This window comes from Phalacrocorax aristotelis, chromosome 32, assembly GCF_949628215.1.
Source record: "Phalacrocorax aristotelis chromosome 32, bGulAri2.1, whole genome shotgun sequence".
In the NCBI taxonomy this organism is placed as follows: Eukaryota; Metazoa; Chordata; class Aves; order Suliformes; family Phalacrocoracidae; genus Phalacrocorax; species Phalacrocorax aristotelis.
Genome location: NC_134307.1, coordinates 123070 through 147089, shown reverse-complemented (window position 1 = coordinate 147089; position 24020 = coordinate 123070). Strand labels below are relative to the sequence as shown.

The window sequence follows — 24020 nt, the reverse complement described above, 5'->3', positions numbered from 1 at the left end:
TCGGGGACACGAAGGGACACCAGGTCTGAGGGGACACGAGGGGACGGGGTGTGGGGACAGGGGTGCGGGTGCACGGGGACATGGGGTGTGAAGGGGTGGGGGACATGGTCTCGAGGAGAGGGAGGTGTGGGGGGACAGCAGGTCTGGGGGGACACGGGGACAGGGAGATGCAGGGGGACATGGGGATGGGAGTGGGGGGGGGTCGTGAGGGGACTGAAGAGGGATCATGAGGGGACGGGGGTCTGAGGGGACCCAAGAACAGGGCGGTGTGAGGGGAGAGGGGGGGCTGTCGAGGGGACACGGGACGGGGGGTCTTGGGAGACATGGATGGCGTTGGGGACATGGGGAGAGCGAGGGGACATGGGGACAGGTGTGGGGAGACGTGGGGGGGAATGGGAGGTGTGGGAGGGGACGTGGGGAGGACGGGGAGGTGTGGAGGGACACGGGGACAGGCGTGGGGGGACAGGGAGGCGTGGGGGGACTTGGGGGAGTCGGGAGGGGACACGAGGGTGTGGGATGACTTAGGGGGTGCGAGGGATCACGAGAGGACGCGGAACACGGGGGTTGGGGGGGGGCGCTGGGGGCGTCACGGGGGATGAGAGGGGCACACGGCGGTGTGGATGGACCCAGGGTGACACGGGGGGTGTCACACCCCACGTCCCCGCGGGACACATTCCTCGGGGCAGGTTTTTCCGGCTCGGCCATCGCCCCGGATGCCCGGGTCCCCCCCGCCGGGGGGGTGTCCCCAGCGTGACTTTGCCGTTGTCACCTTCTCCTCCCCAGGTCACCGAGCGATGGTGGCGGCAGCCGATGAGTCAGGTGAGGGGTGGGGACACGGTGGCAGCTTTTGGGGGGGGGGGGGGCCCTGCCTTGCCCCGACACCGGGGGTCCCCGGGCACCCTGCCATCCGGACGCTGGGGTGCCACAGCAGGGGGTGTGGGGGGAGGGTCCTGGTGTCCCATGGGAGGGGGATAATGGGGCATCCCATGGTTTGGGGGGGGTCCTGGGTGCCGGTGTCCCGTGGCACGGGGAATATGAGGGGGGAGGTCCTGGGTGCTGGTGTCCCATGGGAGATAAAGGGGGGTCCTGTGGGGAGATGGGGGGGGTCTAAGCGTTGAGGGGGTGCTGGGGTCGCTGACACCCTCCCCCTCCGGAGGCCAGGGTCCCTGACACCTTCCCCCCCCTCTCCCAGAGCCCTGCGGCACCCCCGTGCTGAGGCGGGTGGTGGGGGGCACGGGGGCGCAGGCGGGACAGTGGCCCTGGCAGGTCAGCATCGCCTTCCAGGGGCGTCACGTCTGCGGGGGGTCCCTCATCGCCCCCGCCTGGGTCCTCACCGCCGCGCACTGCTTCCCACCGTGAGTACCCCTCCTCAGCGCCCCCAAATACCACTCCCCACCCAGAAACACTCCCCTGGCACCCCCAAACACTCCCGTGGCTTCCTCGGGGGGGGGCCCTCCTCGCTCTCCCTGGGGTACCTGGGGGTCCAGGGAGGTCCCCAGTGTCTGAGCGCCCCACCCCCCCCCCCCACACAGGGAGAACCCCCTCTCTGAGTACCGGGTGACACTGGGGACCCTGCAGCTCCTGTCCCCCCCCGCTGACGCCCAGGTGAGGCGGGTGGCCGCCGTCACCCGCCACCCCGCCTACCACGACGGGGACGTCACCGAGGGGCAGGGTGACATCGCCGGGGACCTGGCGCTGGCCCGGCTGGACCCCCCCGCCACCCTCACCCGCCTGGTGCGCCCCATCTGCCTGCCCGGCCCCGCCGTCCGCTTCCCCCCCGGCACCAACTGCACCGTCACCGGCTGGGGGGACGTCCACACCGCCGGTCAGTGTCACCCGGGGATGGGGGGGACACCGGTGCCACCGGGCGTGGCGGTGCCGCCAGCACCCACGTGGGCTGGGGCACCCGTGGCAGTGGGGGGCACTTGGGGCACCCGTGGCGGTTGGGGACACTGTTGTCACCGGGCTTGGGGGCACTGGGGGCACCCGTGGCGGTGGGGGGGACACTGTTGTCACCGGGCTTGGGGGCACTGGGGGCACCCGTGGCGGTGGGGGGGACACTGTTGTCACCGGGCTTGGGGGCACTGGGGGCACCCGTGGCGGTGGGGGACACTTGTCACCGCTCGCGGTGTCCCTGGGGGCAGCGGTGGGGGACGGGGCGTTGGGGGACACTGTTGTCACCGCCGCGTCCCCGCAGGGCCCCTCCCGCCCCCCAAGACGCTGCAGCAGCTGGAGGTGCCGCTCCTCAGCCACCGGCGCTGCCGCTGCCTCTACGCGAGGACGGGTGACACGGAGGGCCTGGGGACACCCGCCGGGGACACCCTCTGTGCCGGCTTCCCCCAGGGACAGCGCGACGCCTGCCAGGTGGGTGCCGCCGTCCCCACCCCCCGACCCCCTGCCCCAGCCCTCCACGTCCCCAACGCCCCTTTTCCTCCCTCTTCATCCTCCCTCACGGTCCCCCACGTCCCCAACGTCCCTCTTCATCCCCCCCCGACCCTCCACCACCCTGTCACCCACATCCGTGTCCCCGCAGGGTGACTCGGGGGGTCCCCTCTCCTGCCTGGTGGGGGACACCTGGCTGCTGGCGGGAGTGGTGAGCTGGGGGGAGGCCTGCGGCCTGCCCGGCCGCCCCGGCGTCTACACCCGCGCCGCCGCCCACGCCGCCTGGATCGCCGCCGCCGTCCCCGAGGCCCCCCTGCGCCACCCCCACCTCCCCCCCTTCGCCGAGGACGACGTCCCCTGCGAGGACGGGGACCCCCTGGCGGTGCCCCCCGCGGCCTGGCCCCGGCCTCTGCCCCCCAAAGGAGACAGCAGCGCTGCCCACCCAGCCGCTCGCCCCGGCCACCTCCTGCTGCTGCTGGGGCTCCTGCTGCCCCTCGGCCTCCGATGAGCACCCCGAGGGGCTGGGGGCACCCCGAAGGGGCGGGGGGGGCAACCCCCCCCAAGCTGGCACCCAAAATGACTTGTGACACCCAAGATGGGTCATGGCGCCCAAGACGGATCACGGCACCCACCAACTTGGCCCCCATGATGGCTGACAGCACCCAAACGGACTCACGGGACCCCCAACTCGGCACCCAGGATGGCTGACAGCACCCAAACGGGCTCACGGGACCCCCAACTTGGCACCCAGGATGGCTGACAGCACCCAAACGGGCTCACGGGACCCCCAACTCGGCACCCAGGATGGCTGACAGCACTCAAACGGACTCACGGGACCCCCAACTCGGCACCCAGGATGGCTGACAGCACCCAAACGGACTCACGGGACCCCCAACTCGGCCCCCATGATGGCTGACAGCACCCAAACGGGCTCACGGGACCCCCAACTCGGCACCCAGGATGGCTGACAGCACCCAAACGGGCTCACGGGACCCCCAACTCGGCACCCAGGATGGCTGACAGCACCCAAACGGGCTCACGGGACCCCCAACTCGGCACCCAGGATGGCTGACAGCACCCAAACGGACTCACGGGACCCCCCCAACTCGGCACCCAGGATGGCTGACAGCACCCAAACGGACTCACGGGACCCCCAACTCGGCCCCCAGGCTGGCTAGGCTGGCTGACAGCACCCAAACGGGCTCACGGGACCCCCAACTCGGCACCCAGGATGGCTGACAGCACCCAAACGGGCTCACGGGACCCCCAACTTGGCACCCAGGATGGCTGACAGCACCCAAACGGGCTCACGGGACCCCCAACTCGGCACCCAGGATGGCTGACAGCACCCAAACGGACTCACGGGACCCCCCCAACTCGGCACCCAGGATGGCTGACAGCACCCAAACGGACTCACGGGACCCCCAACTCGGCACCCAGGCTGGCTAGGCTGGCTGACAGCACCCAAACGGGCTCACGGGACCCCCAACTCGGCACCCAGGCTGGCTAGGCTGGCTGACAGCACCCAAACGGGCTCACGAGACCCCCAACTCGGCACCCAGGATGGCTGACAGCACTCAAACGGACTCACGGGACCCCCAACTCGGCACCCAGGATGGCTGACAGCACCCAAACGGGCTCACGGGACCCCCCAACTCGGCACCCAGGATGGCTGACAGCACCCAAACAGGCTCACGAGACCCCCCAACTCGGCACCCAGGATGGCTGACAGCACCCAAACGGGCTCACGGGACCCCCAACTCGGCACCCAGGATGGCTGACAGCACCCAAACGGGCTCACGGGACCCCCAACTCGGCACCCAGGATGGCTGACAGCACCCAAACGGGCTCACGGGACCCCCAACTCGGCACCCACGACGGACCATGACCGCCACGCTGGCTCCGGGCGCCCATAACGGTTTGTGGCACCCACCGTAACCCTGAGCCCCCCCCAACTAGTCACCCACATTGTCCCCCTCCCAAATAAACCACCCGAGCACTCCACTTCCTCCTTTATCGGTGTTGGGGGGCGCCCCACGGCAGGTGGGGGACACGGTGGGGACCCCCCAAAGTCCAGGGTGGGGATGAGGGGGGAGGCTGAGCCCGGTCACAACTCGCCGCAGCGATGGCACCTTCACTTCTTGGCCACCTTCGCCTGCTTGTGCTTCGGGGGGGCCCAGCGCAGGCAGATGGAGTCGACTGGGGGGGGAGGGCGCAGAGAGGCAATATGGGGGTGGGCAGGAGTTGGGGACCCCCTCCCCCAAGTTTTGGGGGGGCATGCGTTAAGGGTAGGGTCAACAACGCACCGGTGATGGGCGGCTTCTTGTACTGGGCGCTCTTGAGGTGCTCCTCCACCAGTTTGGGGGTGACGCAGATGACGTGCTGCCCCTTCCAGTACTTGACCATGTTGAGGGACTGGAGGGTGCTGATGATGTCGGTCTGGGTGATGCTGGTCATCTGGCTGGGGGGGGCGGCACGGGGGGTTACTGGGAGCACTGGGAGGGGGAGGGAGGGAGGCTGGGGGGGCTGGAGGTCTGGCTGGGAGGGTTGGGCAGTGGGCCGTGGGGTGTAAGGGGTTACTGGAGCACTGGGAGGGGGAGGGAGGGAGGCTGGAGGTCTGGCTGGGAGGGTGGGCAGCGGGCTGTGGGGCGTAAGGGGTTACTGGGAGCACTGGGAGGGGTTACTGGTGGCTACTGGGGTGCTGGCGGGCACTGGAAGGGATGGAGAAGGGCCTGGGAAGTCAGGCAGGATCTCCTGGAGCACCCATGAGCCAGCGCTACTGAGTTATGGGGGAGCTAGTGGTGCCACTGGGAGGCTACTGGGAGTCACTGGGAGGCTACTGGGAGCCACTGGTGCCCACCTGAGGTCCTTGATGGAGAGGGTGCCCCGGAAGTCCCGCAGGATCTCCAGCAGCACCCAGGACCAGTAGCTGCGGTAGCTCAGCTTCCCCAGGTCCGACAGCGGCTTCTCGGGGGAACCCACCGTGCTCTCCAGTTTGGACAGCTCGTAACCTGCCGGGGGGTGCCCAGGGGTGCGTGGGGGGCGCCCGGGGGTCCCCGGGGACCCCCCCGCCCCACTTTAGAGGGACACACCCCCCCCCCCCCCGACTCACTGAAGGCGATGAGGAACTTGCCGTAGCCGCGGCGCTGGTAGGGCGGCAGCGTCAGGATGCAGGCGACGTTGTTGCCGTCGGGAGACTCCTTCTCCTGCGGGGTGACGGGGGCGGGTGACGCTGGGGGTGACGCGAGGAGGGTGACGGGGGCGGGTGACGCTGGGGGTGACGCGAGGAGGGGTGTCACCTTGGAGAAGTAGCCGACGATGTGGGCGCCCTGTCGGTCCACCTCGGTCAGGAGGTAGAAGACAAAGGGCTCGACGTCGAAGTAGAGGGTTTTGTGGTCGAGGAAGAGCTTGGCCAGCAGGCAGAGGTTCTGGCAGTAGATCTAGGGGGGCGTCACATGACGTCGCGTGTCACCACGTGTCGTCACGGGTCACCTCCGTGTCACACACACACTCCCCCCGGTACCTTGTGGTCTTTGCCGTCCACCTCGTAGACGGAGATGTTGCTCTTGCGGTAGATCTCCCGCCCCGGCGGCTGCCGCCACTGGCACTGGCCCTGGGGATGGTCACGCGTGTCACCCTGTGCGTCACGCGTGTCCCCAGCGTGTCCCATGTCTGTCCCTGGTGTGTCCCACGTGTGTCATGCGTGTCCCCTGCCTGGTGGCCATAGGTGTGCTCAGACCTCGCGTCCTCGAGGCAGCACTCAGCCTGCCCTGTGCTCTGCATGTGTGTCCCTACGTGTCCCCCACATGTCACATGCATGTCACAGGCATGTCACACGTGTCCCCTACCAGGTGGGGGCGGTAGGTGCGCTCGAACTTCACGTACTTGAGGCAGTACTCGCAGATCCAGAGCTCGGGCTGCCCCAGGCTCTGTGTGTGTGCGTCCCCATGTGTCCCCACATGTCCCCCCGCGTGTCACACGCGTGTCACACGTGTCCCCTACCAGGTGGAGGCGGTAGGTGCGCTCGAACTTCATGTACTTGAGGCAGTACTCGCAGATCCAGAGCTTGGGCTGCTTCCCGTAGTCCTCGGGGAAGGGGGAGAAGTACCAGGCGTCGATCTCAAAGTGCCCGATGTGGATCTTGTCCACGTACTTCACCTTCGTGATCTGCCGCGGGGGGACGCGGGGGGTCACCCCGGGTTTGGGGACCTCCCTGGGACCCCTGGGGACCGCCCGGGACCCCTCCAGGACCCCTGGGGACCCCCCCCAAGGACTCACGGCCTCGTGCTCCTTCTCCAGCGCCGCCGTGGTGGGGTCCATCTCGGCGTAGGTCTGCAAAAGGCCTCCCAGTAACTCCAGTGCAGCCCCTCAGGGGTTCTAGTAAATCCCCAGGGCTTGCTTCCCCAGTAACTCCCAGGGCCCCAAATGTCTTCCCAGTACCTCCCAGTTGCCGCCCAGCACCCCGTAACACCCTCCCAGTGCTTCCCGGTACCCCTTAACACCCTCCCACCGCCCTCCAGTCACCTTCCAGCACCCCTTAGCAGCCTCCCAGTTCCTCCCAGCTGCCCCCAACACCCTCCCAGCGCCCTCCAGCACCCTCCCAGCAATCCCAATCATCCTCCCAGTGCCCTCCCAGCGCTCCAAATCATCCCCCCAGCGCCCCCCCAACACCCTCCCAGCACCCTCCATTGCCTTCTCAGTGCCCCCCAATGCCCCTCCCAGTGCCCCCCAACGCCCTCCAGCACCCTCCCAGCAATCCCAATCATCCCCCCAGCGCCCCCCCAACACCCTCCATCGCCTCCTCAGTGCCCCCCAATGCCCTCCATGGCCCTCCCAGTGCCCCCCAACTCCCTCCATCACCTTCTCAGTGCTCCCCAACGCCCTCCATCGCCCCCCCAGTGCCCCCCCAACACCCTCCATCACCTCCTCAGTGCCCCCCAATGCCCTCCATGGCCCTCCCAGTGCCCCCCAACGCCCTCCATCGCCTTCTCAGTGCTCCCAACGCCCTCCATCACCCCCCCAGTGCCCTCCATCGCCTTCTCAGTGCCCCCCATCGCCCCCCCAGTGCCCCCACCTTCTGGACGTGGTTGATCTCATCGTGCTTGCGTTTCTGGTTGCGGGTGATCTTGCGCTCGGGCTGCTCGGCCAGCTCGCCCAGGAACTGCTCCGAGCTCTTCTGCACCGCCTCCTTCAGCGTCTTGGTCAGCGCCAGGCGGTTCTTGTCCACCCACTCGTCCAGTCGGCGGTTAACTGGGAGCACCGGGAGCTCAGCGGGGGGGTCCCGCCGCTCCCCGCCCCCTCTCCCAGCGCCTCCCAGTACTCACAGCCCACGTAGTGGACGTAATACTCCTCGCGCCCCTCCTGCTCGTTCAGGCGGGACTGGATCACCTCCGCCGAGTCTGCGGGCGGGAACTGGGACCAGTGCTCTGGCGGGGCTGGGACCAGTTACCAGCGTGCCAAGCCCCCTCCCAGTTTGGCCCAGCCCTGCTGTGATGGGATTTGTACCGGCCCCAGTTCAGCCCAGCCCCGCTCACATACTGGTCCCAGTCCCACCGTTCCCCTCTCCTGACCCCAGTTCACCCCGGTGCCAGCCACATGCTCGCCCCAGTCGCGGTCCCCTCCGGCCCCAGTTCACCCAGTCCCGCTTCCCCCGGCCCCAGACCGCCCAGCCGCGGTCCCCTCCGGCCCCAGTTCACCCAGTCCCGCTTCCCCCGGCCCCAGTCCGCCCCAGCCGCGGTCCCCTCCGGCCCCAGTTCACCCAGTCCCGCTTCCCCCGGCCCCAGTCCGCCCCAGTCGCGGTCCCCTTCGGCCCCAGTCCCGGTGCCCCCCGGCCCCAGACCGCCCAGGGCCCGGCCCCAGTCCGCCCCAGCCGCGGTCCCCTCCGGCCCCAGTTCACCCAGTCCCGCTTCCCCCGGCCCCAGTCCGCCCCAGTCGCGGTCCCCTCCGGCCCCAGTCCCGGTGCCCCCCGGCCCCAGACCGCCCAGGGCCCGGCCCCAGTCCGCCCGCTCACGCCAGGTCCCGTCCGCCCGCCGGCACAGGTACGTCTCCCCGATCTCCACCGTCACCTCCGCCTCCCGCGGCGGCGGGGGCGGCGGCGGCGAGGCCGAGGAAGCCGCGGGGGCCCGTCCCGCCGCCGCCTCCTCGGGGCCTCCCCCGCGCTGCCGCCCGCCCTCGGGGCCGCCGCCGCCGCCGCCGCCGCCCCCCGCCGCATCCAGGCCCGCTCCGGGGCCTCCGACGGGGGCCGCCGCCGCCTCCGCCATCTTCCTCCGTCCGGGCGTCGCGCCGGAAGTGGCGTCAGAGGCGCGACAGGGCGGTGAGCGCGTGACGCCGGGCGCGCGTTGCTAGGAGACGGCGGAGCGGCGGCAGGCCAGTGTCTCCCAGTGACGCTCCCGGTGTCCCCCGGAGTCCCCCAGCCCATCCGGTGTCCCTCCCAGTGCCCCCAGTGTCTCCCAGTGACGCTCCCGGTGTCCCCCGGAGTCCCCCAGCCCACCCGGTGTCCCTCCCAGTGCCCCCCAGTGTCTCCCAGTGACGCTCCCGGTGTCCCCCGGAGTCCCCCAGCCCATCCGGTGTCCCTCCCAGTGCCCCCCAGTGTCTCCCAGTGACGCTCCCGGTGTCCCCCGGAGTCCCCCAGCCCATCCGGTGTCCCTCCCAGTGCCCCCCAGTGTCTCCCAGTGACGCTCCCGGTGTCCCCCGGAGTCCCCCAGCCCATCCGGTGTCCCTCCCAGTGCCCCCCAGTGTCTCCCAGTGACGCTCCCGGTGTCCCCCGGAGTCCCCCAGCCCATCCGGTGTCCCTCCCAGTGCCCCCCAGTGTCTCCCAGTGACGCTCCCGGTGTCCCCCGGAGTCCCCCAGCCCACCCGGTGTCCCTCCCAGTGCCCCCCAGTGTCTCCCAGTGACGCTCCCGGTGTCCCCCGGAGTCCCCCAGCCCATCCGGTGTCCCTCCCAGTGCCCCCCAGTGTCTCCCAGACTGTCTAGAGTCCCCCCCAGGTGTCCTGTAGGCCCCGCCACAGTGCGTCCAGTGTCTCCCACTTCTCTCCCAGTGTATCCCAGTCTCCCCCCAGAGCCCTCCAACCTCTCCCAGTGTCCCCCCAGTGTCTCCCAGTGTCCCCCCAGTATCTCCCAGTCCATCCAGAGTCCTCCCAGTGTCCCCCAGGCCCCACCGCAGTGCATCCGCTGTCTCCCAGTTCCCTCCCAGTGCCCCCCAGAGCCCCCCACGCCATCCAGTGTCCCTCCCAGTCCCTCCCAGCGACCCTCCCAGTGCCACCCCAAGACCGCCCCGCCCTGCAGTGATGCTCCAGGTCCTTTATTGCCGCCATCTCGGCGCTAACGAGGGCGCCGCGACGAGGGACTGCGGGGATGACACCCCTCCCCAGCCTGCCATGTCCCTGGGTGTCCCCAGGGGGTCCCCAGGGGGTCCCCAGGTGTCCCTGGTGTCCCAGGGGGTCCCCAGGTGTCCCCAGGGTGGCTCCAAGGTCCCGCTTTAGGCCCAGATGTAGTGTGGTGGGCACGGTGTGGCGGTGAGGGCCACCAGGTGCCACGCTCCTTCATTAGGCCCTAAAGAGGTGCCACCGTGATGGACCACGGCATGGAGATGCCACCACCCCGTCCTGTCCCGCTGAGTCCCCAGAGTGTCCCCAACCCACCTCCAAGGTCCAACCATCGCGTGGTGGACACCGTGCCATGCTACCGGGCTCCTTCGTTAGGCCCTAACGAGGTTCCCCCACGACGGACCCCGCCGCGGGGATGCTGGCGCCCATCCCGTCCTGGTGAACGTCCCCGATCCTTGTCCAAGGGCGCTACGGGCCGCACGCCGGGTCCCCGTCGGGGTGGACCTTGAGGTGACGGGTGAACTGGGGCTTGTAGCGGAAGCGCTTGCCGCAGCGCCCGCAGCCGTAGGGCTTCTCCCCGGTGTGGATGCGCTGGTGCTTGACCAGGTTGGAGCTGACGCAGAAGCTCTTGCCGCAGGCGCCGCAGCGGAAGGGTCGCTCGCCCGTGTGGGTGCGCTGGTGCTCGATGAGCGTGGAGCTCTGCCCGAAGGCCTTCCCGCACTCCCCGCACCGGTAGGGCCGCTCACCGGTGTGGGTCCGCTGGTGGGACGCCAAGTGGGTCTTCTTCTTGAAGCGCTTCCCGCATTGCCCGCAGGAGAAGGGCTTCTCCCCCGTGTGGGTCCGCTCGTGCTTGACCAGGTTGGAGCTGAGGCTGAAGGTCTTCCCGCAGCGCCCGCAGCCGTAGGGTTTCTCCCCGGTGTGGGTCCGGAGATGTTTGACCAGGTTGGAGGTCCGTCCGAAGGTCTTCCCGCACTCGGGGCAGGCGTAGGGCATCTCGCCGGTGTGGGTGCGGTGATGCTCGGTCAAGGTGGAGCTGCGGCTGAAGGCGCGGGCGCAGACCGGGCAGGTGTAGGGCTTCTCGCCGGTGTGGGTCCGGAGGTGCTCGGCCAAGGTGGAGCTGCGGCTGAAGCTCTTCTCGCAATGGCCGCAGGTGAAGGGCTTCTCGCCCGTGTGGGTGCGCTGGTGCTCGATCAGGTTGGAGCTCTGCCCGAAGGCCTTCCCGCACTCGGTGCAGCGGTAGGGCTTCGGCGGCGCCCTGCCGCCCTCCAGGAGACCCAGCAGGTTGATGAAGCCGCGTGGGCGACCACCGCCGCGGGCTGGCGCCGCGGCGCCTGCGAGAGGGGGGAGGAACGTCCGTTGGGTCGTCGTGAACCGCGGAGGGAGGCTCCACGGAGGAGAACATCCCCTGTGGGTCAGTCTGTGGCCACGGGGGGAGGCTCCACAAAGGAGAACATCCCCTGTGGGTCAGTCTGTGGCCACGGGGGGAGGCTCCATGGAGGAGAACATCTCCTGTGGGTCAGTCTGTGGCCATAGGGGGAGGCTCCGTGGAGGAGAACATCCCCTGTGGGTCAGTCTGTGGCCACGGGGGGAGGCTCCACAAAGGAGAACATCCCCTGTGGGTCAGTCTGTGGCCACGGGGGGAGGCTCCATGGAGGAGAACATCTCCTGTGGGTCAGTCTGTGGCCACGGGGGGAGGCTCCACGGAGGAGAACATCTCCCGTGGGTCAGTCTGTGGCCATAGGGGGAGGCTCCACGGAGGAGAACATCTCCTGTGGGTCAGTCTGTGGCCACAGGGGGAGGCTCCATGGAGGAGAACATCCCCTGTGGGTCAGTCTGTGGCCACGGGGGGAGGCTCCGTGGAGGAGAACATCTCCCGTGGGTCAGTCTGTGGCCATAGGGGGAGGCTCCGTGGAGGAGAACATCTCCCGTGGGTCAGTCTGTGGCCACGGGGGGAGGCTCCACGGAGGAGAACATCTCCTGTGGGCCAGTCTGTGGCCATAGGGGGAGGCTCCATGGAGGAGAACATCTCCTGTGGGTCAGTCTGTGGCCATAGGGGGAGGCTCCATGGAGGAGAACATCTCCTGTGGGTCAGTCTGTGGCCATAGGGGGAGGCTCCATGGAGGAGAACATCTCCTGTGGGTCAGTCTGTGGCCATGTGGGTCAGTCTGTGGCCATAGGGGGAGGCTCCATGGAGGAGAACATCTCCTGTGGGTCAGTCTGTGGCCATAGGGGGAGGCTCCGTGGAGGAGAACATCTCCCGTGGGTCAGTCTGTGGCCACGGGGGGAGGCTCCACGGAGGAGAACATCTCCTGTGGGCCAGTCTGTGGCCATAGGGGGAGGCTCCATGGAGGAGAACATCTCCTGTGGGTCAGTCTGTGGCCATAGGGGGAGGCTCCATGGAGGAGAACATCTCCTGTGGGTCAGTCTGTGGCCACGGGGGGAGGCTCCATGGAGGAGAACATCTCCTGTGGGTCAGTCTGTGGCCACGGGGGGAGGCTCCGTGGAGGAGAACATCTCCTGTGGGTCAGTCTGTGGCCACGGGGGGAGGCTCCATGGAGGAGAACATCCCCTGTGGGTCAGTCTGTGGCCACGGGGGGAGGCTCCGTGGAGGAGAACATCTCCTGTGGGTCAGTCTGTGGCCATAGGGGGGAGGCTCCACAAAGGAGAACATCTCCCACATGGTATTTGCCCACCTTGAGGACCACTCCCAGCCTAAGACCATCTCCTGGGCGATATTTTTCCAGCCAAGCAGGAGAACGTCTCCTGGCCACCATTTTCTCTGCCATGGATGAGTGTTCCCAGTAGAAGCCTATCCCCTCGCCCACATTTTCCCCATTTCCCTGTTTTTTTCCCCAAAGGATGATCTCCTGGCTGCTTCTCCGGCCACCCCCCCCGCTGTGTCCCCCTCCTCACCTGCGCAGGGCTCTGTAGGGGGGTCCCCGTCACCCCGCTCCCGGGGAGGGCACGGCTCGACCCCCGGCTCCATCGCGCTGGCTGGGGGCCTCAGGCAGAAACGGGGGGAAAAAAGGCAATAAATGAAAAAAAAAAAAATCCCGATGTTTTTCACCCAAATCAAACGATTCCCCCCCCCAGATTGCACCCCCGTGCCGTTAGGTAGTTTGGCAGCCCCCACACCTGGGAGCAGTCAGCCCGATTTCCCCCTTTTTCACCCCGAAACACCACCCCCTTAGGTAACCCTGCATCTCAATTTCTGCAATCAATCAGCCCGTTTTCCCTCTTTTTCACCCCAAAACGTTATCCCCACAATGAGTTAATTTTGCACCCCCCACCCCTCCAAGCAACCCGCGCATTTTCCTCTGCTTTTCCCCCCCAAAACACGATCCCCACAATGGGTTAATGCCGCGCCCCTCCCCCACCTGAGCGCGAAGTCCCATTTCCCCCTTTTTCAGCCCAAAACACCGTCCTCACAATGAGTTACTTCCACACCTCCCCCCCCCCCCCGCGAGGAATCAGCCCAATTTCTCCCTTTCACCCCAAAACACGGTCCCCACAATGAGTTAATTTCACAAACCCCTCCCCCACGAGAGCAACCCCCTTTTTCACCCCCAAACGCCCCCCCCCCACACGTTATCTCCTCCCCCGCCCGACCCAAGACATCGACCCATTTTCCCCCTTTTTCCCCCAAAAACCCGGGGAGGCGGGGAACACTCACCCTGCCCCCGCGACTGCTGCGGCAGCTCCCGGCGCTGCCAGGCCCAATCCGGGTGTTTTTCGACCCAAAACGGCGGCTCTTTGCCCGTTCCGGACAATGGTGGCGGGAGAACAGCGCTTCCTGCCGCAAAGGCTGGCGGGGACACGCCAAGAACACGCGTGGCCCCAGGGAACATGTGAAGGGACACGGGTGGTCCCAGGGAACGTGTGAAGGGACACGGGTGGTCCCTGGGAACGTGTGAAGGGACACGGGTGGTCCCAGGGAACACGTGAAGGGACACGGGTGGTCCCAGGGAACGTGTGAAGGGACACGGGTGGTCCCAGGGAACATGTGAAGGGACACGGGTGGTCCCTGGGAACGTGTGAAGGGACACGGGTGGTCCCAGGGAACACGTGAAGGGACACGGGTGGTCCCTGGGAACACGTGAAGGGACACGGGTGGTCCCTGGGAACATGTGAAGGGACACGGGTGGTCCCAGGGAACACGTGAAGGGACACGGGTGGTCCCTGGGAACGTGTGAAGGGACACGGGTGGTCCCAGGGAACGTGTGAAGGGACACGGGTGGTCCCTGGGAACGTGTGAAGGGACACGGGTGGTCCCAGGGAACGTGTGAAGGGACATGGGTGGTCCCTGGGAACGTGTGAAGGGACACGGGTGGTCCCTGGGAACGTGTGAAGGGGCACGGGTGGTCCCTGGGAACACGTGAAGGGACACGGGTGGTCCCAGGGAACGTGTGAAGGGACACGGGTGGTCCCTGGGAACACATGAAGGGACACGGGTGGTCCCTGGGAACACGTGAAGGGACACGGGTGGTCCCAGGGAACGTGTGAAGGGACACGGGTGGTCCCAGGGAACACGTGAAGGGACACGGGTGGTCCCTGGGAACATGTGAAGGGACACGGGTGGTCCCTGGGAACGTGTGAAGGGACACGGGTGGTCCCAGGGAACACGTGAAGGGACACGGGTGGTCCCTGGGAACGTGTGAAGGGACACGGGTGGTCCCTGGGAACGTGTGAAGGGACACGGGTGGTCCCTGGGAACACGTGAAGGGACACGGGTGGTCCCTGGGAACGTGTGAAGGGGCACGGGTGGTCCCTGGGAACGTGTGAAGGGACACGGGTGGTCCCAGGGAACACGTGAAGGGACACGGGTGGTCCCAGGGAACGTGTGAAGGGACACGGGTGGTCCCAGGGAACACGTGAAGGGACACGGGTGGTCCCTGGGAACACGTGAAGGGACATGGGTGGTCCCAGGGAACACGTGAAGGGACACGGGTGGTCCCAGGGAACGTGTGAAGGGACACGGGTGGTCCCTGGGAACACGTGAAGGGACATGGGTGGTCCCAGGGAACATGTGAAGGGACACGGGTGGTCCCAGGGAACGTGTGAAGGGACACGGGTGGTCCCTGGGAACACGTGAAGGGACACGGGTGGTCCCTGGGAACATGTGAAGGGACACGGGTGGCCCCAGGGAACACGTGAAGGGACACGGGTGGTCCCTGGGAACATGTGAAGGGACACGGGTGGTCCCTGGGAACACATGAAGGGACACGGGTGGTCCCAGGGAACATGTGAAGGGACACGGGTGGTCCCAGGGAACACATGAAGGGACACGGGTGGTCCCTGGGAACACGTGAAGGGACACGGGTGGTCCCTGGGAACGTGTGAAGGGACACGGGTGGTCCCAGGGAACGTGTGAAGGGACACGGGTGGTCCCTGGGAACGTGTGAAGGGACACGGGTGGTCCCTGGGAACACGTGAAGGGACACGGGTGGTCCCAGGGAACATGTGAAGGGACACGGGTGGTCCCAGGGAACGTGTGAAGGGACACGGGTGGTCCCAGGGAACACGTGAAGGGACACGGGTGGTCCCTGGGAACACGTGAAGGGACACGGGTGGTCCCAGGGAACATGTGAAGGGACACGGGTGGTCCCAGGGAACGTGTGAAGGGACACGGGTGGTCCCAGGGAACACGTGAAGGGACACGGGTGGTCCCTGGGAACACGTGAAGGGACACGGGTGGTCCCAGGGAACATGTGAAGGGACACGGGTGGTCCCAGGGAACACGTGAAGGGACACGGGTGGTCCCTGGGAACGTGTGAAGGGACACGGGTGGTCCCAGGGAACGTGTGAAGGGACACGGGTGGTCCCAGGGAACACGTGAAGGGACACGGGTGGTCCCTGGGAACATGTGAAGGGACACGGGTGGTCCCAAGGAACACGTGAAGGGACACAGGTGGTCCCAGGGAACGTGTGAAGGGACACGGGTGGCCCCAGGGAACACGTGAAGGGACACGGGTGGTCCCAGGGAACACGTGAAGGGACACGGGTGGTCCCTGGGAACGTGTGAAGGGACACGGGTGGCCCCAGGCAACATGTGAAGGGACACGGGTGGTCCCTGGGAACGTGTGAAGGGACACGGGTGGTCCCTGGGAACATGTGAAGGGACACGGGTGGCCCCAGGCAACATGTGAAGGGACACGGGTGGCCCCTGGGAACACGTGAAGGGACACGGGTGGTCCCTGGGAACGTGTGAAGGGACACGGGTGGCCCCAGGCAACATGTGAAGGGACACGGGTGGTCCCTGGGAACGTGTGAAGGGACACGGGTGGTCCCTGGGAACATGTGAAGGGACACGGGTGGCCCCAGGCAACATGTGAAGGGACACGGGTGGTCCCTGGGAACGTGTGAAGGGACACGGGTGGCCCCTGGGAACGTGTGAAGGGACACGGGTGGTCCCAGGGAACACGTGAAGGGACACGGGTGGTCCCAGGGAACACGTGAAGGCTCCCAGTAAATGCCTAGTGCCTCCCCCGGCCCTCCCAGTGCCCCCGGTGCCCCGCCAGTCCCTCCCCAGTGCTCCCAGTACCCCCAGTGCTCTCCCAGTCCCTCCCCAGTACCCCCAGTGCCCCCCCATGCCCTCCCCAGTAACCCCAGTAACCCCCAGTGCCCCCCCAGTCCCTCCAGTGCCCCCCCAGTCCCTCCCCAGTACCACCGGTGCACCCCCAGTCCCTCCCCAGTAACCCCAGTAACCCCCGGTGCCCCCGCAGACCCTCCCCAGTAACCCCAGTAACCCCCGGTGCCCCCCCAGACCCTCCCCAGTAACCCCAGTAACCCCCAGTGCCCCCCCAGTCCCTCCAGTGCCCCCCCCAGTCCCTCCCCAGTACCCCCAGTGTCCCCCCATGCCCTCCCCAGTAACCCCAGTAACCTCCAGTGCCCCCCCAGTCCCTCCCCAGTACCCCCGGTGCCCCCCCAGTCCCTCCCCAGTAACCCCAGTAACCCCAACAGCAGCGTTCACCACTATTTATTGGAATCCTGGGGGTCCCCCCAAGCCCTCCCCCACCCAGGAGGGACCCGGGCGCCCGGGGCGGCTCGAGTTCACCCGGCTCCGGCGTTGGGGGGCGGTGCCGGACCCTGGGACCCCCTTGGGGGGGTGGGGAGATGGGGGTCACGGGGAGCGGGGAGGCGGCTCTGGGGCAGGGCGATGGATGCCGGGAGGGTCCCCCAAGACGAGGCCACGGCCTTGGGGCACCGCGATGGCCCTGGGGCAGGGCGATGGATGCCGGGAGGGTCCTCCAAGACGAGGCCATGGCCTTGGGGCACCGCGATGGCTCTGGGGCAGGGCGATGGATGCCGGGAGGGTCCTCCAAGACGAGGCCATGGCCTTGGGGCACCGCGATGGCTCTGGGGCAGGGCGATGGATGCCGGGAGGGTCCCCCAAGACGAGGCCACGGCCTTGGGGCACCGCGATGGCCCTGGGGCAGGGCGATGGATGCCGGGAGGGTCCTCCAAGACGAGGCCATGGCCTTGGGGCACCGCGATGGCTCTGGGGCAGGGCGATGGATGCCGGGAGGGTCCTCCAAGACGAGGCCATGGCCTTGGGGCACCGCGATGGCTCTGGGGCAGGGCGATGGATGCCGGGAGGGTCCCCCAAGACGAGGCCACGGCCCCGGGGGCACGCTCACGGGCCCGGCCCGCGCCGGGGCACCCTGGCCTGGGTCAAGGGCGGTCTCAGGCGAGGTGGGTGCGCTGGTGCTTGCTGAAGGCCGAGCTCCACCCGAAGGTCTTGCCGCACTGGGCGCAGCGGTAGGGCCGCTCGCCGGTGTGGGTGTGCCGGTGCTCCAGGAGGTTGGCGCTCTGCCGGAAGCTCTTGCCGCAGTCCCCGCAGCGGTAGGGCCGCTCGCCGGTGTGGGTGCGCCGGTGCTTGGCCAGGTGGGAATTCTGGCAGAAGCTCTTGCCGCAAAGCCCACAGGTGTAGGGTCGCTCGCCGGTGTGGGTGCGCTGGTGCTGGATGAGGTTGGAGCTCTGCCGGAACGCCTTCCCGCACTCGGTGCAGCGGTAGGGCCGCTCGCCGGTGTGGGTCAGCCGGTGCTTGGCCAGGTAGGAGCCGAGGGCGAAGCCCTTGCCACAGAGCGGGCAGAAGTGCCGCTCGCCCGCCCCGTGGGTCCGCCGGTGCTCGGCCAGGTTGGAGCTCTGGCTGAAGATCTTGCCGCACTCGGGGCACTTGTAGGGCTTCTCGCCGGTGTGGGTCACCTGGTGCCGGAGGAGCTTGGAGCTCTGCCCGAAGGCTTTGCCGCACTCCGGGCACTTGTAGGGCTTGGCGGGCGGGCGGCAAGCGCGGAGGTGCCGGGCTAACCGGCAGCTCCAAAGGAAGGCGGCTCCGCAGTGGGGACAGCCCAGGGGCTGCTCCGGCTGGTGGTGCCGCAGCCCGGCCGGCTGCGCGTAGGCTTTGCCGCAAGCCTCGCAGCGGTAGGGCTTGGCCGCCGGACCGTGCCGTCGCCGGCGGTGCCGGGCCAGCTGGGCGCTGCCCTCAAAACGCTCGGGGCAGAGCGGGCAGGCGAAGGCACCGGCGTGGGTCTGCCGGTGGAGCAGCAGGGTGCCACCGTGCCGGAAGGCCTGGCCGCACTCCTCGCAGCGGTGCGGCCGGTCGTCGGCGCGGTCATCGCCGTCGCGGTCCTCGCCGGCGGCGCCCCGATCCCCGGCGTCGCCGCCGTGATGCTTCTTGCGGTGTCCGGCCAGCGCCGCCGGCCGGGGGAACTGCTCGCCGCAGTCCCGGCACCGGTGCCCGCCGTGAGCCCCGCGCCGGTGCTTGGCCAGGTCGGAGCTGACGGCGAAGCGACGGCCGCACTCGGGGCAGCCGTAGGGCCGCTCGCCGGTGTGGGTCCGCCGGTGGGTGGCCAGGGTGGACTTACGACCGAAAGCGCGGCCGCATTCGGGGCAGCCGTAGGGCCGCTCGCCGGTGTGGGTCCGGCGGTGGTGGACCAAGGTGGAGCTCTGGCTGAAGCGGGCGCCGCACTGCCCGCAGCGGAAGGGTTTCTCGCCGGTGTGGGTCCGCTGGTGCTCCAGGAGGGTGGACCCTCGGCTGAAGGCTTTGCCGCACTCGCCGCAGGCGTGGGGCTTGGCGCCGGCGTGGCCCTTGCGGTGCTCCAGCAGCGACGAGCTCCAGCCGAAGGCCTTGCCGCACTCCCCGCAGCGGTAGGGCCGCTCGCCCGTGTGCACCCGCCGGTGCTTCAGGAGGTTGGAGCTCTGGGCGAAGGCTTTGCCGCACTCGCCGCAGCGGTAGGGCCGGGGGGTGGCCCCCCCGCCGCCGCCTTCAGCCTCCTCCTCCTCCTCCTCCTCCTCCTCCTCGTCCTCCTCACCTGCAAGGGAGGGGGACAGTGGGGGTCACCCGCGCCGCAGTCCCCCCGACCCGCACCGCCGGCACGACGGCGAGGACTCACCCGGCGGCGGCATGGCGGCGGCGGCCGGTCCCGTGGGTGGCGGGGGGGAGCTGCGGAGGCAAACGGGGCTGGCTGGTGGCGGCGCCCGTGGGGACGCGGCCGCGGGGGGGGGTGGGGGGCAGGCGCTGGGGCGCTGGTTTTGGGGTGAGGGAGACCCTGGGCGGTGGGACATCCCCTTGGGGACAGCGTGGTGGCCCTGGGGGTGTCCCCAGTGGATGGAGTCACCCCAGGGCACAAGGGCCCCGTGTCCTCGTCCCCCGGGTCCCCAATCCCCACGCCCCCATCCCCATGGCCCCATCCCCGGCCCCCAACCTCATCCCTGTGTCCCCGTCCCCATGTCCCCATCCCTGTGCCCCCATCCCCATGGCCCGTGTCCCCACCCTCAACCCCGTGACCCCGTCCCCATGCCCACGTCCCTGTTCCCATCCCCGTCCCTGTCCCCCGTCCCCCCATTCCCCATCTCCGTGGCCCCATCCGCATGTCCCCGTCCCCACCCTGGTCTCTCCATCCCCATGTCCCCATCCCTGTGTCCCCGTCCCCATGTCCCCATCCCCACCCCGGTGTCCCCACCCCGTGTCCCCATCCCCACCCCGGTGTCCCCGTCCCCACCCCAGTGTCCCCGTCCCCACCCCGGTGTCCCCGTCCCCACCCCAGTGTCCCCGTCCCCACCCCGTGTCCCCATCCCCACCCTGGTGTCCCCGTCCCCACCCCGGTGTCCCTGTCCCCACCCCGTGTCCCCATCCCCACCCCGGTGTCCCCATCCCCATGTCCCCATCCCCACCCCAGTGTCCCTGTCCCCACCCCGTGTCCCCATCCCCACCCCGGTGTCCCCGTCCCCATGTCCCCATCCCCACCCCGGTGTCCCCGTCCCCACCCCAGTGTCCCCGTCCCCATGTCCCCATCCCCACCCCGGTGTCCCTGTCCCCACCCCGTGTCCCCGTCCCCACCCCGGTGTCCCCGTCCCCATCCCCACCCCAGTGTCCCCGTCCCCATGTCCCCATCCCCACCCCGGTGTCCCCATCCCCACTCCGGTGTCCCCGTCCCCACCCCAGTGTCCCCATCCCCGTCCCCACCCCGGTGTCCCCATCCCTGTCCCCACCCCGGTGTCCCCGTCCCCATGTCCCCATCCCCACCATGGTGTCCCCATCCCCACCCCGGTGTCCCTGTCCCCGTCCCCACCCCGGTGTCCCCGTCCCCACCCCGGTGTCCCTGTCCCCGTCCCCACCCCGGTGTCCCCGTCCCCACCTGGTGGCCTCGGGGTCCTCCAGCGGGAAGGGCCCGTTGCTGTCACCGTCCTCCAGGAACTCGGGGACCGACGGGGACTCGTCCTGGGGGGGGACACGGAGCCAGGGTGCACCGCGTCATGGGCCAGGACGTGCCACACGCCTGTCACACGCGTGTGCCCCGGGGTGGGGCAGATCCCCCCAGCCCCTACAGGAGGAGCAGATCCCCCACCACAGCCCCTATAGGGGGCAGATCCCCCCCTCCCAGTCCCTATAAGGGGGGCAGATCGCCCCATACCCCCTATGTGGGGGCAGATCCCCCCCCCAGATCCTACGGGGGGGGCAGATCCCGCCCTACAGCCCCTATGGGGGGGGGCAGATCCCCCCCCAGATCCTACGGGGGGGGCAGATCCCGCCCTACAGCCCCTATAGGTGGGGCAGATCCCCCCCCAGATCCTACGGGGGGGGCAGATCCCGCCCTACAGCCCCTATAGGTGGGGCAGATCCCCCCCCAGATCCTACGGGGGGGGCAGATCCCGCCCTACAGCCCCTATAGGTGGACAGATCCCCCCCCAGATCCTACGGGGGGGCAGATCCCGCCCTACAGCCCCTATAGGTGGGGCAGATCCCCCCCCAGATCCTACGGGGGGGGCAGATCCCGCCCTACAGCCCCTATAGGTGGGGCAGATCCCCCCCCAGATCCTACGGGGGGGGCAGATCCCGCCCTACAGCCCCTATAGGTGGACAGATCCCCCCCCAGATCCTACGGGGGGGGCAGATCCCGCCCTACAGCCCCTATAGGTGGGGCAGATCCCCCCCCAGATCCTACGGGGGGAGCAGATCCCGCCCTACAGCCCCTATAGGGGGGCAGATCCCCCCCCAGATCCTACGGGGGGGGCAGATCCCGCCCTACAGCCCCTATGGGGGGGCAGATCCCCCCATAGCCCCTGTGGGGGGTCGGTCCCGTCCCCCCACTCACCTCCATTGTCCTGGTCCGCGGCGCCGCCCCCCCCACCTCGGGGTCAGGGGTCAGGGGTCAGTCGGGGGGGGTGGGGTGCGACTGGGGGGGTCGCAGGAGCGGGGTGGGGGTGGGGCCCCTCGGCGCTGCCGCCCGCGGGGGCTGCTGGGAGGACGACCCCCCCCCCACCCCCGGCAGCGTCACGCGTGTCATTGGTCGCGTCACCGCACACGTCACACGGGGGGGGGTGCCGGGGGGGCTCAGGGGTCCACACCGCCCCTCCCCACCCCCCACCCCCTTCTAGCAGGGCTTCCCCCCCTCCCCCACCCCCCCTCCCCTTCCTCTTCCTGTCCCTCCCCCCCCCACTTCCTCTTCCTCTTCCTCCCGCCCGGACGCCTGGGATCCCTCGCGCCGGGTGAGTCCCGGGCACCCCAAATCGCCGGGTTTCCCCCAGTTGGGGGGTGGGGGGGCAATTAACGGCGGGGCCGCAGGTGAAGCCCGCGGCCGTGGGGTGGGCGCTGGTCGCGGCGGCGCCTTCATCGCGACCCCCGGCACTAGCGCGGCCGCCGGCCCCGTAGTTGCGATTCGCAGCCAAGGAGGTCGGTGCCCATTGCACCCCCTGGCACCCATTGCACCCCCTTGCACCCATTGCACCCCCTGGCACCCATTGCACCCCCTGGCACCCATTGCACCCCCTGGCGCCCATTGCACCCCCTGGCACCCATTGCACCCCCTGGCACCCATTGCAACCCCTTGCACCCATTGCAACCCCTGGCACCCATTGCACCCCCTGGCACCCATTGCACCCCCTTGCACCCATTGCACCCCCTTGCAACCCCTGGCGCCCATTGCAACCCCTGGCGCCCATTGCACCCCCTTGCACCCATTGCACCCCCTTGCACCCATTGCACCCCCTTGCACCCATTGCAACCCCTGGCGCCCATTGCAACCCCTGGCGCCCATTGCAACCCTTTGCACTAATTGCAATGCATGGCATTATTTGCAACGAATCAAATTAATTGCAATCCCTGGCATTAATTGCAACCCTTTGCACTAATTGCAACGCATGGCATTAACTGCAACGCGTGGCATTAATTGCAACCCTTTGCACTAATTGCAATCCCTGGCATTATTTGCAACGCATGGCATTAATTGCAACCCTTTGCACTAATTGCAATCCCTGGCATTATTTGCAACGCGTGGCATTAATTGCACTACTTGCAACCCTTTGCACTCGTTGCAACGCGTGGCATTAATTGCAACCCTTTGCACTAATTGCAATCCCTGGCATTATTTGCAACGCGTGGCATTAATTGCACTACTTGCAACCCTTTGCACTCGTTGCAACGCATGGCATTAATTGCAACCCTTTGCACTCGTTGCAACGCATGGCATTAATTGCAACCCTTTGCACTAATTGCAATCTCTGGCATTATTTGCAACGCGTGGCATTAATTGCAACCCTTTGCACTAATTGCAATCCCTGGCATTATTTGCAACGCGTGGCATTAATTGCAACCCTTTGCACTAATTGCAATCCCTGGCATTATTTGCAACGCGTGGCATTAATTGCAACCCTTTGCACTCGTTGCAACGCATGGCATTAATTGCAACCCTTTGCACTCGTTGCAACGCATGGCATTAATTGCAACCCTTGGCACTAATTGCAATCCCTGGCATTATTTGCAACGTGTGGCATTAATTGCACTACTTGCAACCCTTTGCACTAATTGCAATCCCTGGCATTAATTGCAACCCTTGGCACTAGTTGCAACGCATGGCATTAATTGCAACCCTTTGCACTAATTGCAATCCCTGGCATTATTTGCAACGCGTGGCATTAATTGCAACCCTTTGCACTAATTGCAATCTCTGGCATTATTTGCAATGCGTGGCATTAATTGCAACCCTTTGCACTAATTGCAATCTCTGGCATTATTTGCAATGCGTGGCATTAATTGCAACCCTTTGCACTAGTTGCAACGCATGGCATTAATTGCAACCCTTTGCACTAATTGCAATCCCTGGCATTATTTGCAACGCGTGGCATTAATTGCACTACTTGCAACCCTTGGCACTAGTTGCAACGCATGGCATTAATTGCAACCCTTGGCACTAGTTGCAACGCATGGCATTAATTGCAACCCTTTGCACTAATTGCAATCCCTGGCATTATTTGCAACGCGTGGCATTAATTGCACTAACCCTTTGCACTCGTTGCAACGCATGGCATTAATCGCATCGCCGGCATTAACTGCAACGCGTGGCAGTAGTCGCGACGCATCGGACTAACGGCGGCCCGTCGCGTTGGTTGCCTTCTCCGCAGCTGAAGGCGCCGGGAGCCGCCGGCGCGGCGGGCCGATGCGCTGACGAAGCCCCCGGCGCTCCTCGGGCAGGCGGGATGCCGAAGGGGCCGCGGCCGGCCGAGCGGTACCGCCTGAAGTACAGCCGGCTGCGGCGGGCGGCGCGGGCGCTGGTGTTCGAGAACGGGGCCCTCTGCGACGAGGTGGCCCGGCTGGAGGCCAAGTGCCTGCGGGCGCGGGACGAGCGCCGCTTCCTCCTCACCCGCCTGCTGCGGCTCCGCGCGACGGCCGGCCCCGAGGAGGGCCCCGGCGAGGCCACCGGCCGCCGGCCGCGCCGCGGCGCCGCGAGGGACGGGGCGAGGGACGGGGCGCGATCGGCCGCGGTGAGAGACGGGGCGAGGCCAAGCGGCTCCAGAGACGGGGCGCGGTCGACTGG

General features: G+C 67.7%; 5 protein-coding genes and 1 long non-coding RNA gene across 8 annotated transcripts in view; 1 reads left to right on the top strand and 5 right to left on the bottom strand.

Moving 5' to 3' along the window:
* The first annotated feature begins 600 nt into the window (after window positions 1-600).
* Window positions 601-3552, top strand: LOC142049154 (serine protease 33-like). Of its 2 annotated transcripts, none has more exons than XM_075076605.1 (5): window positions 601-819; window positions 1193-1355; window positions 1533-1825; window positions 2198-2364; window positions 2534-3552. In XM_075076605.1, exons 1-5 carry the CDS (start codon window positions 714-716, stop codon window positions 2888-2890), a joined length of 1086 nt encoding a protein of 361 aa, XP_074932706.1. In that variant the 5' UTR covers window positions 601-713; the 3' UTR covers window positions 2891-3552. The 2 variants fall into 2 exon arrangements, with proteins under 2 accessions (XP_074932706.1, XP_074932707.1); XM_075076606.1 differs by having other exon boundaries at window positions 603-819; window positions 1285-1355.
* Window positions 3553-4382: 830 nt separating this feature from the next.
* On the bottom strand, window positions 4383-8678 carry KAT8 (lysine acetyltransferase 8). The gene is made up of 11 exons (XM_075076598.1): window positions 8393-8678; window positions 7707-7781; window positions 7457-7632; window positions 6661-6714; window positions 6385-6549; window positions 5906-5995; window positions 5682-5822; window positions 5495-5588; window positions 5243-5393; window positions 4689-4843; window positions 4383-4581 (listed from the first exon to the last, which is right to left on the bottom strand). The coding sequence occupies exons 1-11, from the start codon at window positions 8640-8642 to the stop codon at window positions 4517-4519; spliced, it is 1416 nt and encodes a 471-aa protein (XP_074932699.1). The 5' UTR covers window positions 8643-8678; the 3' UTR covers window positions 4383-4516.
* Window positions 8679-9667: 989 nt separating this feature from the next.
* Window positions 9668-13587, bottom strand: LOC142049152 (uncharacterized). 2 transcript variants are annotated; one of them, XM_075076599.1, is made up of 3 exons: window positions 13382-13587; window positions 12622-12702; window positions 9668-11039 (listed from the first exon to the last, which is right to left on the bottom strand). In XM_075076599.1, the coding sequence occupies exons 1-3, from the start codon at window positions 13554-13556 to the stop codon at window positions 10177-10179; spliced, it is 1119 nt and encodes a 372-aa protein (XP_074932700.1). In that variant the 5' UTR covers window positions 13557-13587; the 3' UTR covers window positions 9668-10176. The 2 variants fall into 2 exon arrangements, with proteins under 2 accessions (XP_074932700.1, XP_074932701.1); XM_075076600.1 differs by lacking the exon at window positions 13382-13587 and adding an exon at window positions 13086-13134.
* Window positions 13588-16829: 3242 nt separating this feature from the next.
* LOC142049155 (uncharacterized) lies at window positions 16830-19029 on the bottom strand (the record flags this gene model as incomplete). Its single annotated transcript, XM_075076607.1, has 1 exon — window positions 16830-19029. A coding segment is annotated over one exon (1638 nt), but the record flags the coding sequence as incomplete, so codon positions are not given.
* Window positions 19030-19187: 158 nt separating this feature from the next.
* Window positions 19188-21631, bottom strand: LOC142049160 (uncharacterized). The gene is made up of 3 exons (XR_012657621.1): window positions 21303-21631; window positions 20346-20428; window positions 19188-19296 (listed from the first exon to the last, which is right to left on the bottom strand). It is a non-coding gene; the product is annotated as an uncharacterized LOC142049160 (long non-coding RNA).
* A 1900-nt stretch (window positions 21632-23531) lies between these two features.
* LOC142049141 (integrin alpha-M-like) overlaps window positions 23532-24020 on the bottom strand; it is a 14803-nt gene continuing 14314 nt past the window's right edge. Inside the window, 1 exon segment of the mRNA XM_075076582.1 lies at window positions 23532-24016. Coding sequence (XP_074932683.1) covers window positions 23532-24016 — 485 coding nt within the window.

Bases quoted from the DNA above. Each gene is read 5' to 3' on its own strand.
- LOC142049154 (XM_075076605.1), top strand. From the start codon at position 714: ATGCCCGGGTCCCCCCCGCCGGGGGGGTGTCCCCAGCGTGACTTTGCC. The intron at 1,826-2,197 runs GTCAGTGTCACC...GCGTCCCCGCAG, and splicing joins GGGGGACGTCCACACCGCCG to GGCCCCTCCCGCCCCCCAAG. The intron at 2,365-2,533 runs GTGGGTGCCGCC...GTGTCCCCGCAG, and splicing joins GACAGCGCGACGCCTGCCAG to GGTGACTCGGGGGGTCCCCT.
- KAT8 (XM_075076598.1), bottom strand. From the start codon at position 8,642: ATGGCGGAGGCGGCGGCGGCCCCCGTCGGAGGCCCCGGAGCGGGCCTG. The intron at 6,715-7,456 runs GTGGGGGCACTG...GGCCTTTTGCAG, and splicing joins AGATCAACCACGTCCAGAAG to ACCTACGCCGAGATGGACCC. The intron at 4,844-5,242 runs GTGGGCACCAGT...CGCCCCCCCCAG, and splicing joins CTCTCCATCAAGGACCTCAG to CCAGATGACCAGCATCACCC.
- LOC142049152 (XM_075076599.1), bottom strand. From the start codon at position 13,556: ATGTTCCCTGGGGCCACGCGTGTTCTTGGCGTGTCCCCGCCAGCCTTT. The intron at 12,703-13,381 runs GTGAGTGTTCCC...TGAGGCCCCCAG, and splicing joins GCAGCAGTCGCGGGGGCAGG to CCAGCGCGATGGAGCCGGGG. The intron at 11,040-12,621 runs GTGAGGAGGGGG...CCCCTCTCGCAG, and splicing joins CCCTACAGAGCCCTGCGCAG to GCGCCGCGGCGCCAGCCCGC.